General features: G+C 43.6%; 5 protein-coding genes across 6 annotated transcripts; 4 read left to right on the plus strand and 1 right to left on the minus strand.

Annotated features, from left to right (window-relative positions):
* The first annotated feature begins 3,391 nt into the window (after positions 1 to 3,391).
* Positions 3,392 to 5,159, plus strand: LOC135633368 (dof zinc finger protein DOF1.4-like). Its single transcript, XM_065142749.1, has 3 exons — positions 3,392 to 3,545; positions 3,606 to 3,940; positions 4,019 to 5,159. The coding sequence occupies exons 2-3, from the start codon at positions 3,914 to 3,916 to the stop codon at positions 4,784 to 4,786; spliced, it is 795 nt and encodes a 264-aa protein (XP_064998821.1). The 5' UTR covers positions 3,392 to 3,545; positions 3,606 to 3,913; the 3' UTR covers positions 4,787 to 5,159.
* Positions 5,160 to 5,725: 566 nt separating this feature from the next.
* On the minus strand, positions 5,726 to 8,894 carry LOC135633367 (E3 ubiquitin-protein ligase HAKAI homolog). 2 transcript variants are annotated; one of them, XM_065142748.1, is made up of 3 exons: positions 8,540 to 8,894; positions 8,269 to 8,327; positions 5,726 to 7,161 (listed from the first exon to the last, which is right to left on the minus strand). In XM_065142748.1, the coding sequence occupies exons 1-3, from the start codon at positions 8,801 to 8,803 to the stop codon at positions 5,970 to 5,972; spliced, it is 1,515 nt and encodes a 504-aa protein (XP_064998820.1). In that variant the 5' UTR covers positions 8,804 to 8,894; the 3' UTR covers positions 5,726 to 5,969. The 2 variants fall into 2 exon arrangements, with proteins under 2 accessions (XP_064998820.1, XP_064998819.1); XM_065142747.1 differs by having other exon boundaries at positions 5,726 to 7,173.
* Positions 8,895 to 12,699: 3,805 nt separating this feature from the next.
* LOC103978246 (uncharacterized) lies at positions 12,700 to 17,841 on the plus strand. Its single transcript, XM_009393969.3, has 6 exons — positions 12,700 to 13,356; positions 14,171 to 14,382; positions 14,477 to 14,678; positions 14,823 to 14,908; positions 15,251 to 15,342; positions 17,102 to 17,841. Exons 1-6 carry the CDS (start codon positions 13,270 to 13,272, stop codon positions 17,353 to 17,355), a joined length of 933 nt encoding a protein of 310 aa, XP_009392244.2. The 5' UTR covers positions 12,700 to 13,269; the 3' UTR covers positions 17,356 to 17,841.
* A 607-nt stretch (positions 17,842 to 18,448) lies between these two features.
* Positions 18,449 to 22,071, plus strand: LOC103978245 (iron-sulfur cluster assembly SufBD family protein ycf24). Its single transcript, XM_065144826.1, has 2 exons — positions 18,449 to 19,949; positions 21,705 to 22,071. The coding sequence occupies exons 1-2, from the start codon at positions 18,486 to 18,488 to the stop codon at positions 21,921 to 21,923; spliced, it is 1,683 nt and encodes a 560-aa protein (XP_065000898.1). The 5' UTR covers positions 18,449 to 18,485; the 3' UTR covers positions 21,924 to 22,071.
* A 132-nt stretch (positions 22,072 to 22,203) lies between these two features.
* LOC103978273 (probable pectate lyase 4) lies at positions 22,204 to 24,153 on the plus strand. The gene is made up of 3 exons (XM_009394005.3): positions 22,204 to 23,143; positions 23,212 to 23,567; positions 23,659 to 24,153. The coding sequence occupies exons 1-3, from the start codon at positions 22,697 to 22,699 to the stop codon at positions 24,014 to 24,016; spliced, it is 1,161 nt and encodes a 386-aa protein (XP_009392280.3). The 5' UTR covers positions 22,204 to 22,696; the 3' UTR covers positions 24,017 to 24,153.
* The last annotated feature ends 482 nt before the right edge of the window (positions 24,154 to 24,635 follow it).

Below are 24,635 nucleotides of genomic sequence, written 5' to 3' on the forward strand. Positions count from 1 at the left end.
CTCTTTCACCTTCGATTTTGTTCGCTCCTTTGGCAATCGACCTTCATCCAGCCATTCTTGGGTCACACTTAGATGAAGCACCGCTCTAGGATAGTCCATCGCCTAGTAGCTCATGAAGTCCGTCGACTTCGCTGAAAGTGGTGCACCATTATCTAAATCCTGGGCCTCTGCCCCTATCAGCACAATCTCCGCTGCGCACCACTTCCTCCATGGCAACTTGAATGGCAACACTATGGCACATTCTTCAAAAGTACCTGCCTTCGCATCCTCTTGCCCCATGCCAAGGCCTTCTGAACCCAACTTCGTCTCCGCAAGTTGAGTCGCCTTCGTTCCTCCATCAAATGCTTCTCCGAGATAAGGTGCATGTGCCCAGAAGCTCCCTTCATCTTTGGCACCATACAAGATGAGTCCGCTCCGTTAGAATGAAGGACCCATGGAACAACATGATCCTGTTCTTACCTCTGCAAGAGTTCATGTCCTTGACCTCTGTCCAAGGAAAGCACTATGCCTCCGCTCCATGTTCCATCTTCTATGCTGGCTCCCTTCATGCGACTTGGGTACTTCGCCAAGTTACACCCAAGTTGCTCCGCTCCTCGTTTTTGCATTAAGTTGATGGTGGCCCTCGCGCCCACCATTCCACGGTTCAGCCCTCTCTTGAGTCTGATCTCTATATCGACTCCAAGTGTGCCTTCATTTGTGTTGCTTTGGGTCGCTCCCCCACTTGATCTCGCAATGCATCCACTAATGTATTCTCTCAAGCGAGATCATGCGATGACTCCTCGTCGCTTGCTCAGTCCATTAAGCTTCGTGGAGTTGTTGTTTGTTGAGGTACACCTCCTCAACATGTGCGGTGTATTGTACATGATTCTCCCTCTAGAGAAATCGGGATCTATCCCTACTAGATAATTGTCCCGTTGGAGCAACATCTCTCTTCGTTTCGGAGACCACCATCCCCTTGGACTACTCCGATTTGCTGAATTCGCTGCACACTTCAGCCTCCTACGGATGTATCCTTCACATTCCAAAGAGAAAGTTTTAATGCTCCATGGCACCGAGTTTTGGTTGCCTTGGGATGGCCATGAACATTCCATCGTCTGCATACAATCCCATGCATGAGTATCGAATTCTTCAAGTTAGCAATTCCCTATACCTTTGTGAGCTTTGCACAACTCTTTCAGTCGTTGAGCAACTTATTCTACCTTGCATGGTCTCATCCTTTACTAAACGCCTCGCTTGCCTTAAGTACCATCAAGTATAATTGTCAACGTCGAGCCATAGCTCGAACTTAGCCATCCCAACCTTTGTGCGCTCCGCATTCTTCCAAGCTTGTTTGTTCTCGTGATGCCTCTTGCGCGAAGGGTTGACTATTCTTCTGAATGCCAATCTCATATACTTACTCCTCCGAACGACTCCTTTTCCCTACATTTCTATGGCTATTTTTCCCCAAATGGTCATGCATGTGCTGACTGCCCTCAACGCAGCCCCGCTAGGTCCTCTACGTTTGCATGCCAAGTGTTTCTATGAGTGCTTGTCCCACTCTGATACCAACTGTCACGGACTTAGCTGGTTTTGCCTAAGTCGTACGGTACTTTTGCGTGTCCATTCTCAAAGGTCAACCTCCCCGAAGCCTCCCATGATCCCTTAGGACCCACAAAAGAGAAAACGGGTTAGAGAAAACGCCTCACTCAGGATCCACAAGTAAACATTTCCGAAAACACTTCATAGACAATGCAAATTACAAACATACTTTACATAGACAATGCAAATTACAAACATATTTTACAAGTTCTGAACAGTTACACAACAAAGGGTCAAAATGGTCCACTACAAACCAAAAATCTCTCACAAGTGTCCACATGATACAACCTTTTTTTACAAGCCTAAAGCGACCATCAAACCTGACTAAAATAGGACTATTAAGCCTTCAGCTGTCCCTCTACATGCTGTGCAAAGCATGAACATACCAAAAGACACGGACATATATAAGCATTACATCAAACATCCTATTTAGAAGTTTGTCCGTGACAATACGGTGTCGTCCCAGGCTTACCAGGACGAGACATACCAAGCGACGTCTTGATACGATTGCTGGCTCGACACGTGGGGGTGCTTCTCTTGCTGACTTGGTTGTAGCGTAGCGTGGCATCGATTGTGACGTAGCTTGGGCCCAAAATATATCTTATCACATAGTATTTTATTACTATATTATAAATATTATTGAAATATATTATAAATAACATCATATCGTGTTGATTTGATTGTCATTCCTTCTAAACTAATATATTGATTTTAATTTATAATTAGTTTGATTGAGATTATGAGTATGTTTAGATCATATTTTCAGATAGGATTTTGCGATGATCAAAATTTTATAATAGGCCAAAAACACTATAACACATAAAACACTTTTCCGAGTGAAAAAATTAGCAAGGAACGGCTTGGGTATTTTTCAGATTAGGATACTGTTTAAAGAGAATAAAATAAGATGCATCGATTAAAAATTACCTAAAATATGAATATTTTCTAGGAAAATCGCTCATCAAAAGTACTTTTAATTTAAAAAAAAATCTAAAATAACCCTCAAACGTTTTCCCATCAAAAAATTTCGCCCATTCTTTTATCAATTTTCAATTATTACAATGTTTTCACTTTGCTTGTTTACAATATTTTTCAATAATATTTATAATATTTTATTAATATACTAAAAATACTATAATTTGACATCATATGCTTCTTTGATTGTCGTCACTGGTAGACAATATATTGTGATACTATATTTATATTCTTGCAGTTAATTTGATTAAGATTGAGAGTCTATTTAGATATATAATTTTTTTAAAAAAAATATTTTTTTAATTATGACGATCAAAACATGGATGAAAATTTATAAGGATAGCTTGGATTTTTTTTAAATTTAGGAATACTATTTGAAAAAATAAAATAAAAATATTGATTAAAAACCCAAAATATAAATATTTTTTAAAGAGATCACTCGTGTCTATATATATATATATATATATATATATATATATATATATATATATATATATATATATATATATATATATATATATATATATATATATATCATCTCATCGTGTGATAGTAGTGCAGAGGAAGATTAGGTGTAGCGTCGCGACACGTAGTTTTGGTGGCGACAGTGACGGGCGCAGACCAGCTCGGTCCATCCTCGTCATCGTCGTCTTCTTTCCTTCTCCAATACTAGACAGCGCCCACCGTCCCACTCACCTTCCTCCACCGACCAAACTTTGGTCTCTGTCTTATCTGTCGCCCACTCGCCCCCGTTGGCAACCCCTGCACCTCGATCGACCGTCCGTCGTACTACCCACTTCGGATTCTCCCCGTCCTTATCACCCCAACCCCCCATCCCTCGTCCTCCTCCGTCTTCCACCCCGTCCCTCTCTCTCTCTCTCTCTCTCTCTCTCTCTAATGCCCGGGAGTCCGGCAGTCTCTCAGGAATCTTAGTCATTGCTGTGACACCAATTACGTGTTGCTTCTTCATAAAGAATTGGTTTGCTTTAGAAGTAAGCTATCACTCTCTCTTTCTTCTTTATCTCGCCTCCCATTTATACAACTTGCCGCAGGCATTAAAAAGGTTCGTAGCTTCCAACGCTGGAGAAGACGCACAGCTCTTTGATCTCTCTACGCCACCAAACAATCCCACATTTAAAGCACACGAATTAACGTCAGCTGCAGCTGCAGGAAAGGACAGGGATCAGCGGCGATTCCACGCTCTGTAGGCCAATTTATTATCTCATCCCAAATCCGACATGCCCTCAGCTTCTGTTCGCTCTCCCAACCCCGGTTCTGTGCTCTGCCAATCCCTGCTGCCCATTCTTCCTCTTTCCACTCTCCCCCTCTTTCATATCGCTAGTTCTTGCAATCAAGTAGCATGGGAGAGCGCTTGAACTGCGCACAGGTGTGATTCTGCTTTCGTGTTGATTGGTCATGGTCTGTTGTACTTGCGATCTCAATCTGAGTTTTATTTGTCTTCAAGGGAGTGAATATGGTTAACGGGAGAAACCAGCAGCAGGAGAAACCGACGCATGAGGCGACGGCCGCAGCGGCGCTTAGATGCCCGCGCTGCGACTCCGCCAACACCAAGTTCTGCTACTACAACAACTACAGCAAGCTGCAGCCGCGGCACTACTGCCGGGCTTGTCGCAGGCATTGGACCGAAGGCGGCACGCTCCGCAACGTGCCCGTCGGCGGCAGCCGCAAGAAGAAGCGCCCCCGGACCGCTCGAACCGCAGCCGATGGTACAGCAGACGATCACGGAAACGGAAGCGCCATCAGCAGCAACTACAAGATACCAGAGTCGGAGGACAGCCATAGCAGCAGCGGTTTCACCGACACATCCGACCAGGTGATCCTCCCTCGGCCAACACCGTCGTTGCCAACATCACAGCACGAGGACAGTCATGGCACTGGCGAAATAAGCATGGTGGAGTCATGGGCGATGTCCGATCCTCCATTCCCGACGGAGTATCATGGCGCTGCTCCTGAAGAGCCGGACATCTTGGGCTCTTATCACGAGACCGGCCACCCCTTCTCTTCATTCTCTTCGCCATCCTGTTCATCTTCCTTGTACGATTACGCAGGGCAGTACCACTTTCCTGCTGATGAAGGCCTCTTTGCAATGGAGATCTCGACAACGAACCCACCGGCGAGCAACCTGAGCCACTGGGACGACATCATCGACCTCGTCAACCTCGAACTCAAGCCGCCAGCATCCGACCGCGTCGATCACACTTTGAGTTACTGAGGTATTTGCGGCATTCCTGCTCCTTGTTAGTGGATGTTGTTCCCTGGAGGCGGACGGACAATGAGGAGGACACCAATGGATCATTTGGCTGCAATGATCGCTGAGTTGATCATTATGAGCTTCTCCATCTTTGGCTCACAATTCCATTGCTTGGTGGTTGCAGTAAAGACTACCAAGATGCCATCTATGCAGCTGCAGTAAGAAGACAAAACCATTCCAAAGATATGTGTTTTGAGTTCTCGCCCACTTCTTATAAATCATCCGAATATTTTCAGTGAGATTTCTGAGATTTATTGGAACATTTCAAAGCCAAAAGAGTAGGAATCATGACGTTGCATATATTTAATTTACAGATGTGTGGTTTTTGGCTTAATCCAGCTCGTATGGCTCTATCTATGCACATAACTCACATCGTATAGCTCTATCTATGCACATGACTCACATCGTATAGCTCTATCTATGCACATGACTCACATCGAAAAATCAAAGGAGCTTATGAACCGAGCTGCGGAGAGTAAATCTCACATCGTATAGCTCTATCCATGCACACAACAACTGCAGTTTTGGAGATGAACCCTTCCAGTGTGATTAATTGGATGCACTGATGAACTATGTCATCTACAGGAACGAATTAGATACAGGTCACCGAATCAAATGTAGATACCAAATTGTCATTAGCTAACCATGCATCACAACCAGAAGATAAAAGGATCACTAAAGCAACACAGGCAAACGAGAAGAGCATGATCATGCAAACCAAATCAAAGTTGTTCTGTCATTCAATAGAAGTGAGCCGCAATTCAAAGGTGTGCAATGGTAGGTTGTTGCGGTTGACATGAATCATCGTGATACCTCCGGGAACATAATCCACAAAGTTGAACAACAACAGAAAGAGCACACAGCTTTAAGCATTTTGAGCATCCCACGGGGGGCAGAGAATTGAACCATAAACTTAGGCATTTGAACAAAGCACTGAATAAAGCATTCCTTTTTAACAACACAAGCATTATGCAGGAAAAAGACATTCAACTGCACAAAACACTAATTAAGGACCGGGGATGGCGTCACAACGATACAAAGCACATATAACAAAAGCAAAGACCATGTGTTAAAGAAACACAACAACATGGTTTTAAGCCAAGCACTATTACGCACAATTGGCAAAACCATGACCATAATCCTACTAACCATAGCGCTGGCCCTCTTGGTTTGCAGTGCAGAAACTGGAGAAATTTCCTGCATTAAGCTGCTGAGACATGGGCAGAGGCAGTGGAGGTGGAGGTGGCGGTGGAAGTGACGCTTGCAATGCTACTGGCTGTGGCAGCTGAGCCAAAACACCCTTGTTATCACTATTAACAGCTGAAACACCCTGGAGCTGTGATTCCTGACCAATTTGAGAATGATTCAGCAGCCATCCTCCAGCAAGCTGACTGCCATCACCTTGCAAGGACTGAATTCTTCCCTGAGAATCAGTCAGATTCATGTATGCTTCTGGAAGCCCTTGAGTTAACATGAAGGGTCGGTCCAAGGGTACAACCATCTGGCCAGCGCCCCATGGGCGTGGAACACTGCCTGCAAAACTTGCTATCCCTGCTGGAGCAGGAGAATATCCCAATACTGACCCCTGTGCTGGCCCACCTGCTGGCATCAGTTCTGGGCGTGGAATTTCATAGGGAGCACTGTAATATTGCTGAGAGCCTTCTGCAGAAAGAGGATAGTTAAATGTTGCAGGGGGAACTACGGCCTGGTTGGCATTCAGAGGTAATTGATAGTTCGGTGGCAAAGGTGGCTGCAGTGGTGGGTAATCTGAGAATGAAGATTGTGAAGGATTCCCTGCGTGTTTCTCAGAGAGCAACTGGTCAGAGACTTGCTGATTCGGATGACCAGACTGGCTCATAAAGCTTTGGGGTTGATTGATCCAGCTGTTGGGATTGTCAAAGCCTTGAGGTGGGTTATTGTCTGCCTGCACATCACCTGGCTGGCGCTGGTGGGGGCTCTGAAATGGCACTGGCTTCAAATTAGGTGGCACCATGGAGGGTGGATGATCACTAGACTGATGACGATAAGCCCTTTCATCACGATCCTGTTGCTGGGAATTTGTCCCGGGCGAGAAGCCTGACTTTGGAGGAGCACGTGCAGTGGATGTCTCTTGCAGAAATGATTGCTTATGAGTGTCTGTAGATGAGGCTCTAGCCTCCTCCTCAGTGCTACCTTCCTTCTTGGGATTGGATTGAAGAAGATTGGGATGAGTTTCATGGATATGAGATTCGAACTCTGATTTTTTAAGAAATGACTTAAGACAATGGGGAGCTGCACATATAAAAATGCCCTCCATCATTTTAATAGATTGGATCTTCTGGATACGTTCATCGCAGCTGCAAAAGACACTGAATATCAAGAATTTACAACGAATTGAATTATACTACATTCCAAGAATGCTCTTGATATAACTAGAAAACTACATTAAATAGAGCTTAATGACCAGAAAAAAAATCCATGTAGTCAACCCATATGGTTAAGATATTACATCTTTTTCTTATTGTTGTTGATGAGGGTAACAATTGCGATAAGACTCGCGTGACATCAGCCACACCAGGTGACGCATCACGCCTCTGTTGACCTGATGAGGCACCCGGTCAAAGCGGACCGGAACGCCTACCAAGGCACATTAACACACTACTCAGGCTCGGTCCCTCACGCCACGCCAATGGCAATGTCAGACGCTTCCAGAAGTACGATCTTGCTCCCTGCGGGCAGGCACATCATGCAACAGTAATTCTTACTATAAAAACCCTCACGCTCTGAGGAAAAAGAGAGGGACAACTTAGCAAAAGAAACCCCCTTCACCATCCGCTAACTTGATCGTCGGAGGGGTCGGGCCGAGCACCCCAACCCGACCTTTGTGCAGGTGCGAAGGCGGAGGTCTCCCACTAAACGCCCAAGCGAGGAGTCCCTTCCCGGAGGAAATGACGACCTCGTCCCAATCGGACCACCGTAATCGGCCACCTCAGCAGTCTCGAGGAATGTCCCAGGGAGATCCCCCATCATCCGGACCCGAACCAAGCCGCGTCGGCCCCGAGGCCACAGCTTAAAGTTGTTTACACTAACAGCTGTTGCTGTATTTTTATCGATGAAGTCAATATAGAATGGACATTAGTTTAGTATATATGTTTTCAGTCAGCAGGTAATGATGCCAACAACCAGGAAAAATCCGTGCACAAAAAGGCATTGTAGCCATACTTCTTATGGCGGATTGTTAGCTCTGATCATGCAAACAATAAACAGAGATAATTATATGCATAGAAAGTTCAGTATCGAGCGACAAAATGGATTGGGAACAAAAGAAAGCCTCTCCAACCATAATGCCTCTATGAAAGAGTCGAATTTCTAAGTTCTGATAAATAGATTGAGCATATCTCCGGGTTAATCGGTGAACTGCAATAATGAGATTCTTAAATGAAATAAAGTTGAAGAGATCTTACAGGTAGCAGCTAGCATCACTTCTTGCACATGTCAAACAGAAAGCATGTTCACAGGGCACCTGCAAACATGTCAGAAGGGTTACAACATGGCATGAAACCAAATGGCAAATCAAGTGCCAATGCGATTAACTAGCAATTTGCAATGTACTACATCTATTCCTCCCTTATCAGGATACAGACTCCCCCATAGCTAAACACTGCTCTTTCCTCGACCAAAAGAGAAAAAAAAAAAGGAAGAAACACAAGGGAAGGGGGATAAGGGGATTCGTACCAGGCGGCCGTACAGAGCGATCGGGAAGTCACAACGAACGCAGAAGTGGACCCGCTCGCCGAGGTTGCGCCGGGAGCGGCGGCCGACGGTCCGGACGGCGGCGGCGGAGGAGGTGACCGCGCCGAGGCTCTTGGCCACGGGGAGGTCGGCGATGACGAGGTGGTCGGGGCAAGCGACCGTCACCGTGTCCGCCGGCGGGGGAGGCTTCGCCGCCGCTCCGCCTCCGTCCCCCGCCGATCCCTTGCTCAGTCGGATCTGCAGCATCGCCCTCTGTCCGCCTCGCTCTCCTCCTCCCTCGCGATTTCGGCCGTTCGGATTTGGGGCTTATGCGGCCCCCGTCTAGGTCTCTCCGTGAACCTTTGCACGTGAAGGACACGCGTGATAGAAGCGTTGCAATGGACAAGCTACGCCTGTACAGAATCGTATTCCGTTTCGTAACAACGTCTCGTACTGCGTATGCTAACGTACAGAAGATCTAACGGTCGAGATTTGATTCGATGCGGTGCGTCCCACGAAGAAATTAGCCGAACAATGTTACTACTAAATCGTCATATTGATGCGGCTTTCGTGATTCGTGTTAATTATCATGATTGCAGTACAAAATCATGTAGATATATTTCGTTGGACTTGTCATACCGACAGACGAACAATTCTGAACCATAATATCTGCTTTATTTCTCAGGAAGCTTCGTCCAACACTAAGAAACTGGGAAAGGCACAACGCAGTGGGAGATTTTGAAGGAACAACTCTTAACCCCGACTTCGAAGCAGTCGATTCGGATCCTTAGCAGGTAGGGGTGCACTTGACGCACTTGAAAGGGCAATTCTGGGGCTCTTTCTCCGTCGAGTTGGTGCACACCTTGAAGCATATCACCTTCTTCTTCATGCAAAACTCTGCGGAGATGCAACCGGGGTTGAACATTTTGTCCTCGTCATTGGCTCCTTGGACTGTCTTCCCGGTGCTCCTCCCATGGCCATGGGAAAGCTTCTCACCTCCCGTCACCTTCCTGCTCTTGGAAGTCCATGACCCGCCCCTCCTTGCGAGCTGCCCATGCATCCCCCTCCCCGTGTCGGTTGGACCACCGTTCACCTCCGCATCCTTCGGCGAGGAGGAGGCATCGACGGCAGCGACAGCGAAAAGAAGAACTACGGCAATGAAGCAAGAGACCTTCATGGCTGATCCTTTGCTTCTGTGTGTGCATGGAGAACATGCTCGGTTTTATAATATGGCGAAACTGAAAGCTGGAGTTGTCAACATGGCGTGGGCCAACAGATCCGAGGAAACGAACGAGGCGTGCTCATCATGCGCATGGAGTTCGTGAACCATGGAAGAACAAGTTCGAATGCATGATTTGGTAACTTAGTGGATTACCATCTTCCATTGTGTGTTAACCTTCATAAAGCTCGAATGCCATGGGTTCTTCAAGGAATGTGACAGAAGTTGGTAACAAGCAGCTTTATCATTAAAATCTTGGGGATCTAACAAAGGCAAGTGACATCAAAATAAATGAAAGAAAAGAAATGTCATTTACGATCCACCTAGCGACACACTACCTAGCTATGGATCACAGGCGAGCAGTCAGAGAGGCAAAGTAGAAGCCAAGAGCACTTCAAAGTTGGATTGCAGGGAGATCGCATGCGCAGTCATGCACTATTGCGTGGAAACAACTTTTTGTTGCAGATCATGTTTGCTAAAGAATGCAGCTCGATTGATTACGCTGATGTCTCCAAACGTGAATCATTAATTATCTGTAATCCTCTTTAAACAGTTGGGAGTCTCAGCCATGACCATGTGCAGCAGCATGACAGGTTACCGGTGAGGGGAACACTTCATCAATCTACCTCACAACAGCCCTCTTTCATGTGATGATGGGACCAACGCACCAGTTTCTCATCTTCCACTACAAATGCCGGAAGTCTGAAATGACAGTCTCCTCCTACTACGTTGGTGGATGGCGACCCAGTTGTGCTGCCTGCTCGCACTATTGGGCTGTCATTTGGTTCTTTCTTCGGCAGTCATGCCAAGACGAAAGAAGACTAAGAACTGCTCTGCAACTTTGCTCTCCTTCCGATCTTGGCAATTCAATGCTCAGAAAGCTGTCATAGTAAGTAGGGACAGTGGGTTCATTGTGTAAAAGTGGATGCACCTCTCTTTCTCTGGCTGGGAAAACTGTTCACAGTCTTTAGCAACTGGGAGAATTGCTAATCAACTTGCGTGAGACAGTGACAAGTGCTATCTGATATCTGATTCTAGCTGATCCCAATGAGGAGTATCTCTTATCCAAACAAATCAAAGATCCACAGAGCAATATTGTAGCATGATTTGGATTAACTAGATGTGTGCAGTAGATTTCAAGCATTTCGATGGATTATAACATGACCTCTAGCATCTTTTTATCATGCAGTTTGACACAAAAATACCACCTAAAAAGCTTCTATTGCCTTCATAGAATGATTCTTGCAAGACCATACTGACCTGAGTATACTATATATATATATATATATATATATATATATATATATATATATATATATATATATATATGTTAGCTGCTGGTAGAGCTTTCATGGCCATCTCTAGTTGAAGCAAATCATCTTCAAGTTTAAAGCACAAATTCATGGATGTTGGCAATGACATCAACCGTACGCATCCTCTTGCAACTTGGAAGCAGTTGCCTACTTTCCATGACTTCTGATCTCCAGATGTAGTGTACTGATTCCAGCATCTCACTGCAGACCATGAGCGTCGAATCCAACGCCTTTTGACTGAATGTGAAATATATTCACAGCAATCTTGATGGTGCTACCACATGAACTGAACTCCTCCTTGCACCGCTCTTTTCCTCCCTGTGAATCAGCATCCTCAGCAGTAATTGGATTCCACGAAACAATGGACTGACCGCAGATGTCTTAGGTGGGTTCCATGAGGAATAATTATTACTCGAGTGTATTCCGAAATCTACCCTTCTTTGTTTCCTTCTCTAGTCGAGACCGTGTACACTGTAGGAGTGGGATGTGGGATCTTCTTAGCCCCGTAAGAGTCTCAGCGAGACTCGATGTAGCTGAAGATTTACTCTGTGAGGTTGCCAAGATATTAAAGTGTGAAGGCTTCATCTCAACTACATACATGCAGTAGCTTATTTGTATTAACTCAAGAAAGCTGCTTCCGAACTCCCAGTTTGACGGTGGAAGAATGACATGGCCAGCATATCAATGATCGATATCTCATATATTTCAATGTTGTATGATTGACAACTAATGTTATATGATAAGCATCTCAATCTCATATGTTCAATATCTTTGTGCTATCGATATCTCAATATTATATGATTGACATTTCGATACTATATGATCACTATCTTAAAGCTTTGTGCTTGATATTTGAACTACGTGTGACTGACATGATGTCATTCCCTCATACGTTACTGGCTACATCACTGTTAACACACAACGCATGATCCCTGGTTTGAACGTAACATGATTCTCCTATGGTCGGGAGATGTGCATAATCATCTCCGATGTCAATGCTCATCTATAAACCTTCATCGAGTTACACTATGGAAAGCTTACGTTTGTTAGTACACAAAAATTCATAAGCTCTTTATATATTTGACTATGAACGTCTCAACATTCATTCAACACTTTTAAACTCCCTAAACCGACTTAAGTCTCAAAAGTATTTTGTTGGGTTTATATCCTCAACGTAGTTTTATAAGCTTTAATACTTTAATAATTTGATTTTTATTATTATCTAATCCGAGAATCAGATTTTGACTTAACTTCAGAAAAAGAAAAAATGAAGTAAAAAATTAATTATCATCGGACACGTTTGTAAAAATATTGGACGCCATGACGAAACATTAGCGCCACAAATTCCAGAGGACCGCAAGCCACATGAAGGGGTTCCGAATGGGGTCGACGTGGGCCCCGCCTGATGGAAGACTAGGGAGCACACACAGGTGACTCGGAGATAAAGAATCACCTACTACCGATTTCTACGCGCGAGCCTTACTCGCCGAGGTGGTCCTTCCCGGGTCGTCGGATGTGGAGCCCGCGAGAGACGTGCGCCAACCGGTGGGCCAGTAGTCCGCGTGGGAGTGGCGCTGCCCCGAGGACGAAAAGGCCGAGTACAGTTACTACGAACCACGCGGCGGCCCTCCTCCTCACCTCTCGCCTTGTCCCCTCGTCGCACTCTTCTCCCATCGGTCAAAACAGAGGGACGGAATACGCACCGCAAATTCTTCGGTTCGCTAAAGGAAAGTGGGAAACCGGATCCCTGCTTCTCCTCCTGCTCCTGAGCGTTCCCTTGCTCTCTCCCTCTCCCTCTCTCTCTCGTGCATCTGTTCTTCTGCATCATCTTCTTTGCTCTGTCCGAATTTGTCGCAGTGCTGCTGTGCTTTCCTGACCCGATTTGGATCGAATTTAGTTTCTTTTATGTTGTTGCTGTTGGTCGGAGCGCATTGATGGAAAAGATGATGAGCTTTCTACTCTTTTGTTTCGATCCCTTCGAGGGATAAACAGTGACGGAGAGGATGATTGGGTCGTGAAACCTGCCCCGAACTCCGTACTTGATTATTCCGAGGGAAAGAGAGCTCTTTCTCCTTTTCCCTTCTTGTCTGTGCTTCTTTTACTTCTGTTCTTGTCTTGTTTTCCTCTTCTGGTCCTCTTGATCTGTGATTTCGTAGTTTTGATCTGTTGAGTTAAATAAATAGTGTTGTATCAAGAAAGAAATGGCGGTTAACTGGAAAAAGCGCTCCAATCTGCAGTCTTTCCTCACTCACACAACGCCGATGGTTCCCGCTTACCCTCTTCCAAAGGTGACTTCTTTGCCTTTTTTCTGGCATAACCACAATCCAGACATCTTGTACTGATTTATTTGCCCTTTGGTTTATTCTGTTCTTTTATAATTTAAAGTTTTGAGAATCTTTGATGTGCTCTTTTTCCATTTTTTCTGTTGAAGATCTTGATCTTTGTTTCCTTGAACGAACAACCAACGCCTTTTCTTTTGTTAGTTTGTTTCGAATGGTGCGCTAATGGATGTGTCGTAGATATCTTAAAGAGATCTTTGTCAAAGGAATGTGGGAAATGAGTACTTATGGAGTGAACTATAGATCTCGGTCTTTTGCTCGCTTGGTAATGTTTTAACAATTTAGAGATGTGGACAGTGATGATTTCATTTTTTTTTCTTCTACTGGTTATCTGCCTTAATCTAGCATTGTCTCATGGCATGAGAGCCTTCCTAATACCTTTGCAGCACAGCATATTTCATGCTATGGCAGTTGACACACTCCTGTGCTGGCAAAAATTGGCCTAGCCATATGTTACCGCCTCAGTACAAGTTGGTAATACGTTTTGATTCATCCAATTGGGATAATGACACTTGATCTTAAACTAGGCGTAGAAATAGTGTTTTTCTCTTGTTTTCGAACCAAGACATCTTTATATACTCTTCCCAGTCTCACTTTTTCAACATTCATTCCAATACATATAGTCCAGTCAACTTTTCATATCTTTCTTGTATTGCTTATTTCCTCTTTGTTTCTTTGGTTTGTTAATTTATGTTTACAATCATTCAGTGATATGTTCTGATTAAGTTCTCAGATTTCTAATGTTAAGTTCTAACAATTGCAGACATGTCTGCGAGATTTAAACTGGCAACTGATCTTACGGGGCAAGATGGAGTATTTCAGTCTTGGAGACCTTTGGGATCAATATAGAGAGTGGAGTGTCTATGGGGTTGGAGTTCCAATTATTCTTGACAACTGTCAAAGGGTAGTGCAATACTATGTGCCGTACCTCTCTGCCATCCAAATTTACACTAACAAATCTCTTGCTCCGCATAGGTGCTTGTACCTGACATACTTTTGTCGTAATTGTCTTAATAATGTTGGGTGTAAGAAACAGGAAGCTAAGCTGAAATTTTCCCTATTTATGTAGGATATTTCTGGAAGAGAGTGAAAGGGAATCCTCCAGTGATGATAGTGAGAGTGAAAAGTTGTCCAGGTCATCGGATGCTGTGTCAGAAGACTCTATCCTTGACCAGGATAGTTCATGGTCAACAAGAGAAATCCTGGGGCAATTGTACTTGCAGTATATAGAGTATGGTTCTCCTTATGGAAGGATACCACTCATGGACAAGGTACAAATACTCTTTTGCTAAAAGTTCATGTCTAATTCATTTTCATGACTTTTTCCACTTTGTCAAAAGCATAAAATAAATTAGGTTTTAAGAGTCACATCTTATACTTTGTTGTTCATAATGTCCTTATATTCTGTTTAATAGGTAAATGAACTAGCACAGAATTATCCTGGTTTGACATCATTCAAGAGTGTGGACATCTCACCAGCTAGCTGGATGTCGGTTGCCTGGTATGGCTACATATCTATTCCATCCCGTTATTGTTTAGGTATCTAGAGCCATTGAGTGGTTTCTAGTGAACCTTGGGCTATTGAAACAATTTGGAAATCCATGAGCAAGGTAGGAATGCCATCTTTTCCTTTTTCCAAATAAAAAGAAGTCAGCAAAGCATGCAAGTAAATCTGCTTAAATTTAGTTTGATATCAACTAGTTGTTAAGAACACATGGCTATATAAAGTTTCAATGGGGTTGAAATGCTTACAAGTCAGTGTTTTATGGTTATTGTTGCTTCTGCTTATAAATAGCTGATTCTTTTGATTTATATGTTTCTGAAAATTTTGTTTCCGTATCAGGTACCCTATTTACCAGATTCCAAATTGTAGACATGTAAAGGATTTGTCTGCATGCTTTCTGACTTATCATACTATCTCTGCATCATTCCAAGGTATGCCCCTTGCATGGTTGTCGAGAGAACAATTATTTTGGTCTTGCTTTTTATTCCATTAATTGTTTTTATAACACTGTTGTTGCACAAGAATGCTCTTTTTGGTTGGTTAGTGTTTAAAGTTATTTGGAGGACAGTCCCTTGTGTATAACATAAAAACTCATGGGTTCAGATAGTCTAATTTGAAAATCAGTAATGTTTGTCAATTCTCAGCCTACTGTTTTCATGGTTCAACTTAAAACATCATATATCACAAAAACTCACATTTAGTCTTTGAAAGGAATAACAGCATGAATTATCCACATGCCTATAATCAGTATTATTAGAATATTTCTTCTTCTGGTTTATGAAATCTTGTCATGGTTTCAGTAGTTAGTTTGTTGCTACTGGAGCTGTTAATAAGCACAGACAATCTCTTCTAGGACTTTGTGTGGTTTTTGAGAATTTGCAATGACCTCCATCTGTAATTTTTTCCCCAACTCACCATGTGCTACATGTTTTATAGGTTTTTTGTCCATTTCTGTGACTGGAATTGTGTGACAAACACTCAAGCATATAGTTTGATGATCAGTATTTGTGAAATACAGTTCTGAAATTACTAATATGAAATTGATTGAACCTATAAAAATGTTAGCAATCCTATAAATAGATAAAAGGGTAGCCCGATGCACAAGGCGCCCACCAATGCAAGTTTAGGAGCACAGCCAACAAGAATTTTAGTTACCCTGATTGCAAAAGAGCAACATTACCCTAATATCAAGACTTACTAATTTATGTAATTAGATACCATATTAAATATACTGGTGATGGAATCATTGTTTTATCTAAATGAAATTCTTTGGAAAAACATTAAACCTGAAATTTCAAAGTAACTTAATGTGTTAACTGATACTCTACATGTCCTTAATGTCTCAGAGAAAGTTTTTCTCAAACTACAGTTTTGACTTATTCCTACTTTTGTTCTTGAAATGGATTGGAGCCCATCTCTGTGTCTAGACCATCTTGCCATGGAGTGGACAATGACTTCAAATTTATCGAAACAGACATAGAAGATCTTTAATATACTTGGTTAGACGTAGATGAAAATTTTCACCATGTCTTGTGACTTCAATACTGAGGTGAAAAAAGGAAATATTGCAAGAACTTTAGTTTTGCAGGAAACTCGTTTGTCCTGACCAACAGAAGTGAGAAGACTGTCAGTCATCTGTTATAAGGATGATGTCATTATAGTTGTTCCTTCAAAAGATGGTGGTGGTCTTCCACATAAAGAGGGTAGTATCCAGTGTAGAAGTTGGGTGAACTAAGGTTAAATATAATATAGTATACTTGTGAAACCAAGTTGAGAATCTTGCTGTAAACATATCTCTGCTACTTATGGATACTGAAGAGTTATAAAGCCAACATACATAGCTTTCACTGTGATTATTGACTTACGAAAATAACTCATTACATCAAGTTGTGGTAGACACAAACCACATACAATTATGCAATGTTGCAGCACTTATCCAAATTTTGTCATATTCATGTCCCACCTCACCCTTTTCGTTTGTCCAAATTTTGGTTTCTGTATTGGCAGAATTGTTTTATCTGCATAAAGCATGCTGCGGCATAGGTATAGTTTTCTCAAGAGTTGATAGCCAATCTTGTCATGTTTAATTAATTATCATTTGATATGAAAACAAATTGTTTAATTTGCTTTTATATTTCCAATGATGAAATTCATCTCTCAATAGCTTTCCTTTGATGTGGAACTCTGCAGACAATAATGTACCTGAGGACATGATGGACTCATTTCATATAACTGAGAGCAATGCACGGAAGCAAAAGAGATGGGGCAACTGTATTTCTCTTTTTCCCTTTGGACTAGCCACATACAAGTTACAGGGGGGCCTCTGGAGAAACCCTGAAACTTCAGATGATGAAATGATCAACTCCCTTTATAGTGCAGCATACTCTTGGCTGAAGCAGCTTGGAGTTGACCATCATGACTTTGACTTCTTCACCACTCACTAAATGTAAAGGATCGCCTCTTTCTTTGGTAGTTCCCCATGCCACCATACACCTTTTGAAGAGAACTCTTTCGACTGACATTGGTGATAGATAGGTCGAAGGATTACAAATTTCTTTTCTTTGATACAAAAAGCCGATGGTGATCAAACAGTCTTTCGATCAACTTGTTCTCACTCCAAGAAAGGCTTCTAAGGTCCTAGCATAATACTTTTGATTATGAGCCTAAATCACAGATTATGTTGGGTTCAACTAATAGTTTTGTGTTGGAAAGTCACTTGTGGTGGTGGCATGAGCTTTTGGCATTTCTAACTGCAGTCTCTTGTGACATTTTGCTTCTCCTTACACCGATGTTTCATGCTTTTTTGAGACATTGGAGGATTCTTTACCATGTCTTTTCATTGTATACTTGATAATGATGAATTCCTAGAATACTTTGTACTAAGACTGATTTCTATAGTACAATGTCAGTGCCATTTTATTCTTCTTCCAGCTCCATGAAACAGTGTAGCTACTTAATTTAGAAGCTTTTGTTAATTTGCATCTTGTCATTCTGGACATACTTCATGTTTATAGTATGATCATTAACTTCTCATGTCAGTTCTTAATTTCTTTTATATGATTAGATATTTGTATGGTGTCATGGAAAGATTATTCTTTTGTACTTTGGATTATTACAGAGATAAGACTGTGTAATGACTTTAGATATTTTTTTCTTTTTTGAACTGATGATCTTTTATAATAATTGATCGCAAATAAAATCTAAATTCTACTCGAGAGTTTAAATACACAAAGTCTTCTACAGGCCATAATTCATCTTAATAATGAGATATGTCTGCTCATTTGTATCTTGACGCTATCATTGATCTTACCGATACACGTGTATGAATCCGACTCGCCAGGCTTGTTTTCATATCGATCAACACCCTAATCGGATTCGGATTTAGATGAATCCGCTACCATTTCTGCCCGCCTGAGTGAATAGTGGTCAGGCCGATCCAATCTACGGATCCATCCACGTGGCTTCCTTTTAGCGACTTCGGTGGGGTCATCCGCTGCCACACGGCCTATTCCTAAGTCTTTCCCCCGCCCCTCTTATTCTCGACACTACCTCTTCCATATCTCCTCCCACTTCCATGGCTTCCTCCGCCTCCTCCTCCCTCTTCTCGCCTCTCTCTCCTCTCCAAACTCCATCTCGATCCGAGCGTGGCACTCTCTCGGATCTTCGCTTAGGGTTTCGTCGCACCCGCTTTTTCCGCAATTCGAGAACCCTAATCCCGACACCGTCATCCCAAAGGAATTCCCTCCCCGATTCGATCCGCGCCGTTCAAACCGACCGCACGCCCAGCCGTCCCTCCAACGAAGGCGGCGGAAAGGAGGACGCCGATCCCATTGAGCGATTCCTGAAGCGAGACTACTCGCAGTGGGGCTTCGTCTCCGACATCGAGTCCGTCTCCATCCCCAAGGGCCTCAACGACGGCACCATTCGCCTCATCTCCGCCAAGAAGGGCGAGCCCGAATGGATGCTTCAGTTCCGCCTCCGCGCCTTCCGCCGTTTTCAGTCCATGCGCGAGCCGCAGTGGTCCGACAATTGCTACCCGCCCATCGACCTCCAGTCCATCTGCTACTACTCTGAGCCCAAGCGGAAGCCCAAGCTCGGCAGCCTCGATGAGGTCGATCCCAAGCTCCTCGAGACGTTTGATCGCCTAGGCATCCCTCTCAACGAGCAGAAGCGCCTCGCCAACGTTGCCGTCGATGCCGTCATCGATTCCACATCTATCGCCACCACGCACCGTGCCGCCCTCGCTGAGAAAGGTGTCATCTTTTGTTCCATCTCCGAAGCCATCAGGGAGTACCCGGAGCTTGTCCGCCGGTACCTGGGGGAGGTCGTCCCTCCCGGGGATAACTACTACGCGGCCCTCAACTCTGCCGTCTTCAGCGATGGGTCCTTCTGCTACATCCCCAAGGACACTGTGTGCCCCATGGAGATCTCCACGTACTTCAGGATTAACGATCGGGAGACGGGACAATTCGAGAGGACGTTGATTATCGGTGATGAACGGAGCTACGTAAGCTATCTGGAAGGCTGCACGGCACCGTCATATGATAAGAACCAGCTACATGCCGCGGTGGTGGAGCTGTACTGTCATGAGGGAGCTGAGATCAAGTACTCCACGGTGCAGAACTGGTACGCTGGTGATGAGGAAGGCAACGGTGGGATCTACAATTTCGTCACAAAGAGGGGGCTTTGTCAAGGTAAAGGGTCGAAAATTTCATGGACACAGGTAGAAACTGGCTCCGCAATCACATGGAAGTACCCCAGTGTAATTTTGAGGGGGGATGACTCGATGGGTGAGTTTTACTCGGTGGCACTGACTAAAGATTTCCAGCAAGCAGACACCGGAACAAAGATGATCCATCAGGGGAAGAATACAAGGAGTCGGATTGTCTCCAAGGGCATCTCTGCTGGGAAGTCTACGAATTGTTACCGAGGGCTTGTTAAAGTCCAGCCTGATGCAGAAAATTCTCGGAACTTCTCACAATGTGATTCTATGCTGATCGGTGACACAGCGGGTGCAAACACATATCCCTACATAGAGGTAAGCTGCTTATCTATGGCTAACAATGATAGATCATTCTAGCTGATATCATAAAAGAGACCTGTCATTTTACTTCTCCCATAAAAGAGATGCTTAATTAAGTTTTTATTTGTTATGCAAACCAAACATTTTAGGTCATTTAGAAACATCAAATTTGCTAGTTTTCTTGAAACTTATATGTGATGATAGTAGAGTACACTGTACTAGGGCTGATATGTGCTTTGTATTCATAGACATCAGATAGTAATTTAATTTGTATCCTAACAAGTCCATACCCATGAAATGTTTAAATCGGGAATTGACCATGTCAGCCAACCTGTAACTTCTCCTCCTTCACTTTTATTCAAATTCTTGTTGTTGGCATTACTTAACAATCTTGCCTTTTTTTGTGAATTCACTCTGATTTCGTGACCATCATTAAAGTTAGTTGTGTCCTGTTATTTATTTTTGCTCCCTCTCTCTCTCTCTCTCTCTCTCTCACACACACACACACACACACACACTCTCTCTACCCTTTTTTTTTCTATTTTCTCTTTTATAAACACTGTCCAACCAGAACATTCAATTTTTTTGGCTAGAAGAGTTAAAAACCAATTAAGATTCTCAAAATGTCATTTTGATATCTAGCCTGCAGAAGTTTGAGGAATACAGAAGATGAAATTGTCTTTATCTGCTTGCTAAGGGACTTGTTTCAATAGCATAACTTATCAACATACTGTAACAGTTGAACAGGTCATTCTTGTTTCTCAATCTATCCTTGATTGTTCTTGATTTTTCCTACCATGCACTTGATCAGATGCACAAAAAAAAAAAAATCATATCAGAGGGATGACGGTAACATGGTCCCGGAGGATCATTTTCTTCTTCCTGGAGGTTCATGACTATACACATAGACTAGACACTTATTCTGACTATCTTGATGAAATTGCCAGATAAGTGGATGGTCATGTTGTTTAAAATTGAAAAACCATGTTTGAATATTCAAGGGGACATTTGGTTTGGGTGGTCGGAAACCTGGCATTTGTAATACAAGTGGTAACTTTCAGCATGGTGGTTGTTTTGTTATTACTTATAGTGTAGTGATTTTCAGCAATATACTTGGCAAGGCTTGTTGAGCACTTAGTGAGCCAAAGTTATTCAACTTTGTATATAATGTTCCATGACTCATCTTGAGGGTAATTAACTTGCTTTCTATTTTCTCACTCTCAACTATTGCCAAAACAAACTTGCTCTATTAGATATTGAATATTCTAGGATTGTTGTTGTGTTTTTTCTTTTTTCTGACCTGTGCGATCAACATACTGTTGTTGACACAGCATGGGATCTTAGCACATTCTATGCTATATTTTGACTCTGGCTGGCTGCCTTCCCGATACTAGTATTTCCGAGCCAATTGACCTGTTTTAGAAAGCACACGTCATCACCTCCAAAAAATAAATTCTGTATTTCCATAGGCGCTTATGCGTGTATCTTTGACATTCTTGGCAATGAAATATATTGGGTAGATAATTATGAATTACACGATCCATAAGGAAATGGAACATCTAGTCAGCAGTCTGCTAGTATCGGTTGAATTGGCATCAGTATGGTGCTATGGTATTTTTTAACTGTACGTTCAGTGTTGATGTTTCTTCTGTGTAGTACATACTGATGCTAGATTATTATATGCACCAATAAATCAATTAATCTTTTATGTCTGTAATTTAAATCAATTGCTTATTCTTTAATATTGATGTTCGGCTTTTCATCAACCAGGTAAAGAACCCTACAGCTCGTGTGGAGCATGAAGCAAGCACTTCTAAGATAGGTGAAGATCAACTCTTCTATTTTCAGCAGAGGGGGATCGATCATGAAAAGGCTGTAGCTGCAATGATTGGTGGATTCTGCAGGGATGTTTTCAACAAGCTCCCACTGGAGTTTGCCTCCGAAGTGAATGCACTCATGAACTTGAAACTGGAGGGGTCTGTCGGGTAAAATTCCTCTTTCTCTCATCGCTTACTGATGCTGTGACTTGTTTGTAATCCCTTGTATAGCTTTGTAAGAACTAATCGACTTCCAGTAGACACACAAAAGCGCACTTGAGATGGTTGCTTATTTGTCAAATCCAAGCATACCTTTTTTATTTTTATTTTGTTTCTGTAGATGAGAGTGATTCTTAGATTGATTGACCTGTATTTACAAATGACAGATGATGTTGATCAATCATGCACAGTATCCTCAAGCAAGGCAGCCCTTTTTTCTTTTCTCCATTTCGTTTGTACCAAATTGAGTTCAATGGACCTCTACAAACATGGATGTTCCCTTGATGATTCTGATATCTATATGGATCTTTTGTCTTTGTCGCATTAGATTTAGTCCCTGTGCGAGCTTAAACCCACAGCAATAATAATTGTACCCTTTGCATGTTGAGCTAATGCGCTTCTGCCTTCTTCTCGTTTTAATCTATTCTGTGCTCGCACATTACCTTAGTGATGAATACGATTGCAAGGTTTAACTTTAGTCTGATGACATCCAATTGCAAGCGCTGCTCATCATAACTTGGGCCACCCCACCTTAAATTGGCCGATGGCTTCCCCCACCTTTGATTGGTACCAACTGCTCTACCTAACTCTTTCTAATTAAACACGGCCTCACTACAGCCTCCCTAACAGCCCATCCAACGAACACTTGGTCGGCCCCCTTATATATCCACCAAAACCCTCTCCCACTTCTCCATCGGATCCCATTCCCTCGCCTCGCCTCTAACGATGGTTTCGACTCACCTCCCCACCAGCCTGTGCAAGTACCTCGCCCTGTTCTTCTTCCTCCTCCTCCTCTTCCCCTTCCTTGTCGATGCCCGCGCCCCAGGACGCATGAATGCAATCGACCATTGCTGGCGCCGCGACCCGAAGTGGGCGGCGAACCGGCAGCGACTCGCCGTTTGTTCCGTGGGATTCTCCGGCAAGATGAACCAGAACAGGGGCCGCGACTTGACGACTTACCTCGTCATCGATCCCAGCGATGATCCGGTGAACCCTCGGCCTGGGACATTGCGGTACGGCGCTACGCTGCTCCCGGGGAAGGTGTGGATCACGTTCAGCAAGGACATGCAGATCAAGCTCGTCCGACCTCTCGTCGTGAAGAGCTTCACCACTATTGACGGCCGCGGCGCCGACGTCCACATCGCCTACGGCGCCGGCTTCTTGCTTTACGAGGTATGAGTCCCTGGATCCGATGAGATTGTGCCCGCCGCATCCTGAGCTGGACTGTTGACGATGGGCAGGTTGAGAGTGTGATCATCCACGGGCTGCAGTTCCACCACATCCGCTCCAAACCCCCGGGACCGGTCATGGAACCGGAGGGAGAGCTCACGCACATGGCAGGCGTGGACGGCGACGCCATCAGACTCGTCGCCGCCTCGAAGGTCTGGATCGATCACAACACACTGTATGCATGCGAGGACGGGCTCCTCGACGTGACCCGCGGTTCCACGGGGATCACCGTCTCCAACAACTGGTTCAGGGACCATGACAAGGTGATGCTCCTGGGACACGACGACGACTACCTCGAGGACAGGCGGATGAGCGTGACCGTCGCGTTCAACCGCTTCGGTCCCAACTGCCAACAGCGCATGCCGAGGTCAGCCACCGATCTCCGCTCAGTTCCCTCGCGTCGCAGCATGATGCAGCCAGCACTCCGTGATCATGAAACTGACGTCCAACTATTGCAGGATAAGGCACGGGTATGCACACCTGGCGAACAATCTGTACGACGGGTGGGGGGAGTACGCCATCGGCGGCACCATGAATCCTAGCGTTAGGAGCGAAGGGAACCTGTTCATAGCATCGGGCTCAAGCAATAAGAAGGTCACGCTGCGAATGGTCGGGGAAGGCGGAGGCACTTCCTGGAATTGGCAATCGGTGAATGATGCCTTCCTCAATGGAGCATTCTTCCGGCAGGCAGGATCACCTGTGGCCGCTCCGAGGTACAATAGGCGCCAGGTGTTCCCTGTAGCGAGGCCCGCCGACGTGAGGTCATTGACGAGCAATGCCGGTGCTCTCCGCTGCCGCACCGGACGCAGATGCTAACTGAAGCCTTCGGAATGCATCAGGATACGAGCTGCTTCTAAGAGGAAGAGCATCGATAGAGGATCATCGAGTGACTCGATGTATATATCGTGTGCAACCTCCAAATGCTCGAAGCATGAAATCTAGAGGCTATTCGAGTACCTTGTTAATTTTCAATGGAAATTAAGCCTTTATTGAGAATCAAATCCTATGCTTAGAAAGTACTCTGAAATATAAATCAATACTATCCGGCGATAAAAAAATATTTAAATTAAAATTAATTATAATGTACTCAACATATTTTTATAAGTTAATTTTAATCTTATTTATTTTTTATGTAAAAATAATTGAAGTGTTACGGTGGATATTAGTGATGTCTAGATTAGTTCGATTCGATTCAGGATTATGTTCACCGAGGAACGTTGGTTTAGTGACTAATTTGAATAAAGATCGAAGTCGAATGAGATTTTCAACTAATCAAGTATTCAAATTAATTTTAAGATAAAAAATTAAATAAATTAAATAAATAATAATTAATTTTGATTATAGTAACAGAAGAATATTTTATAATATTAATGATATATTTTTTTTTATGTTTTATATATTAAACTAATTGTGCAAATATTTGAATGATTTGTGT

Source organism: Musa acuminata, chromosome BXJ3-3 (assembly GCF_036884655.1).
Source record: "Musa acuminata AAA Group cultivar baxijiao chromosome BXJ3-3, Cavendish_Baxijiao_AAA, whole genome shotgun sequence".
NCBI classification, from domain to species: Eukaryota; Viridiplantae; Streptophyta; class Magnoliopsida; order Zingiberales; family Musaceae; genus Musa; species Musa acuminata.

What these genes read in the sequence shown, in the direction of transcription:
- LOC135633368 (XM_065142749.1), top strand. Translation starts at nt 3,914, where the DNA reads ATGGGAGAGCGCTTGAACTGCGCACAG. An exon ending in AGCGCTTGAACTGCGCACAG is followed by an intron (nt 3,941 to 4,018) that starts GTGTGATTCTGC and finishes TTTGTCTTCAAG; the next exon opens with GGAGTGAATATGGTTAACGG.
- LOC103978273 (XM_009394005.3), top strand. Translation starts at nt 22,697, where the DNA reads ATGGTTTCGACTCACCTCCCCACCAGCCTGTGCAAGTACCTCGCCCTG. An exon ending in CCGGCTTCTTGCTTTACGAG is followed by an intron (nt 23,144 to 23,211) that starts GTATGAGTCCCT and finishes GACGATGGGCAG; the next exon opens with GTTGAGAGTGTGATCATCCA. An exon ending in TGCCAACAGCGCATGCCGAG is followed by an intron (nt 23,568 to 23,658) that starts GTCAGCCACCGA and finishes CAACTATTGCAG; the next exon opens with GATAAGGCACGGGTATGCAC.
- LOC103978246 (XM_009393969.3), top strand. Translation starts at nt 13,270, where the DNA reads ATGGCGGTTAACTGGAAAAAGCGCTCCAATCTGCAGTCTTTCCTCACT. An exon ending in AAATCTCTTGCTCCGCATAG is followed by an intron (nt 14,383 to 14,476) that starts GTGCTTGTACCT and finishes CTATTTATGTAG; the next exon opens with GATATTTCTGGAAGAGAGTG. An exon ending in TATCTCTGCATCATTCCAAG is followed by an intron (nt 15,343 to 17,101) that starts GTATGCCCCTTG and finishes GGAACTCTGCAG; the next exon opens with ACAATAATGTACCTGAGGAC.
- LOC135633367 (XM_065142747.1), bottom strand. Translation starts at nt 8,803, where the DNA reads ATGCTGCAGATCCGACTGAGCAAGGGATCGGCGGGGGACGGAGGCGGA. An exon ending in TCGCTCTGTACGGCCGCCTG is followed by an intron (nt 8,328 to 8,539) that starts GTACGAATCCCC and finishes ACATGTTTGCAG; the next exon opens with GTGCCCTGTGAACATGCTTT. An exon ending in AGTGATGCTAGCTGCTACCT is followed by an intron (nt 7,174 to 8,268) that starts GTAAGATCTCTT and finishes CTTGATATTCAG; the next exon opens with TGTCTTTTGCAGCTGCGATG.
- LOC103978245 (XM_065144826.1), top strand. Translation starts at nt 18,486, where the DNA reads ATGGCTTCCTCCGCCTCCTCCTCCCTCTTCTCGCCTCTCTCTCCTCTC. An exon ending in ACACATATCCCTACATAGAG is followed by an intron (nt 19,950 to 21,704) that starts GTAAGCTGCTTA and finishes TTCATCAACCAG; the next exon opens with GTAAAGAACCCTACAGCTCG.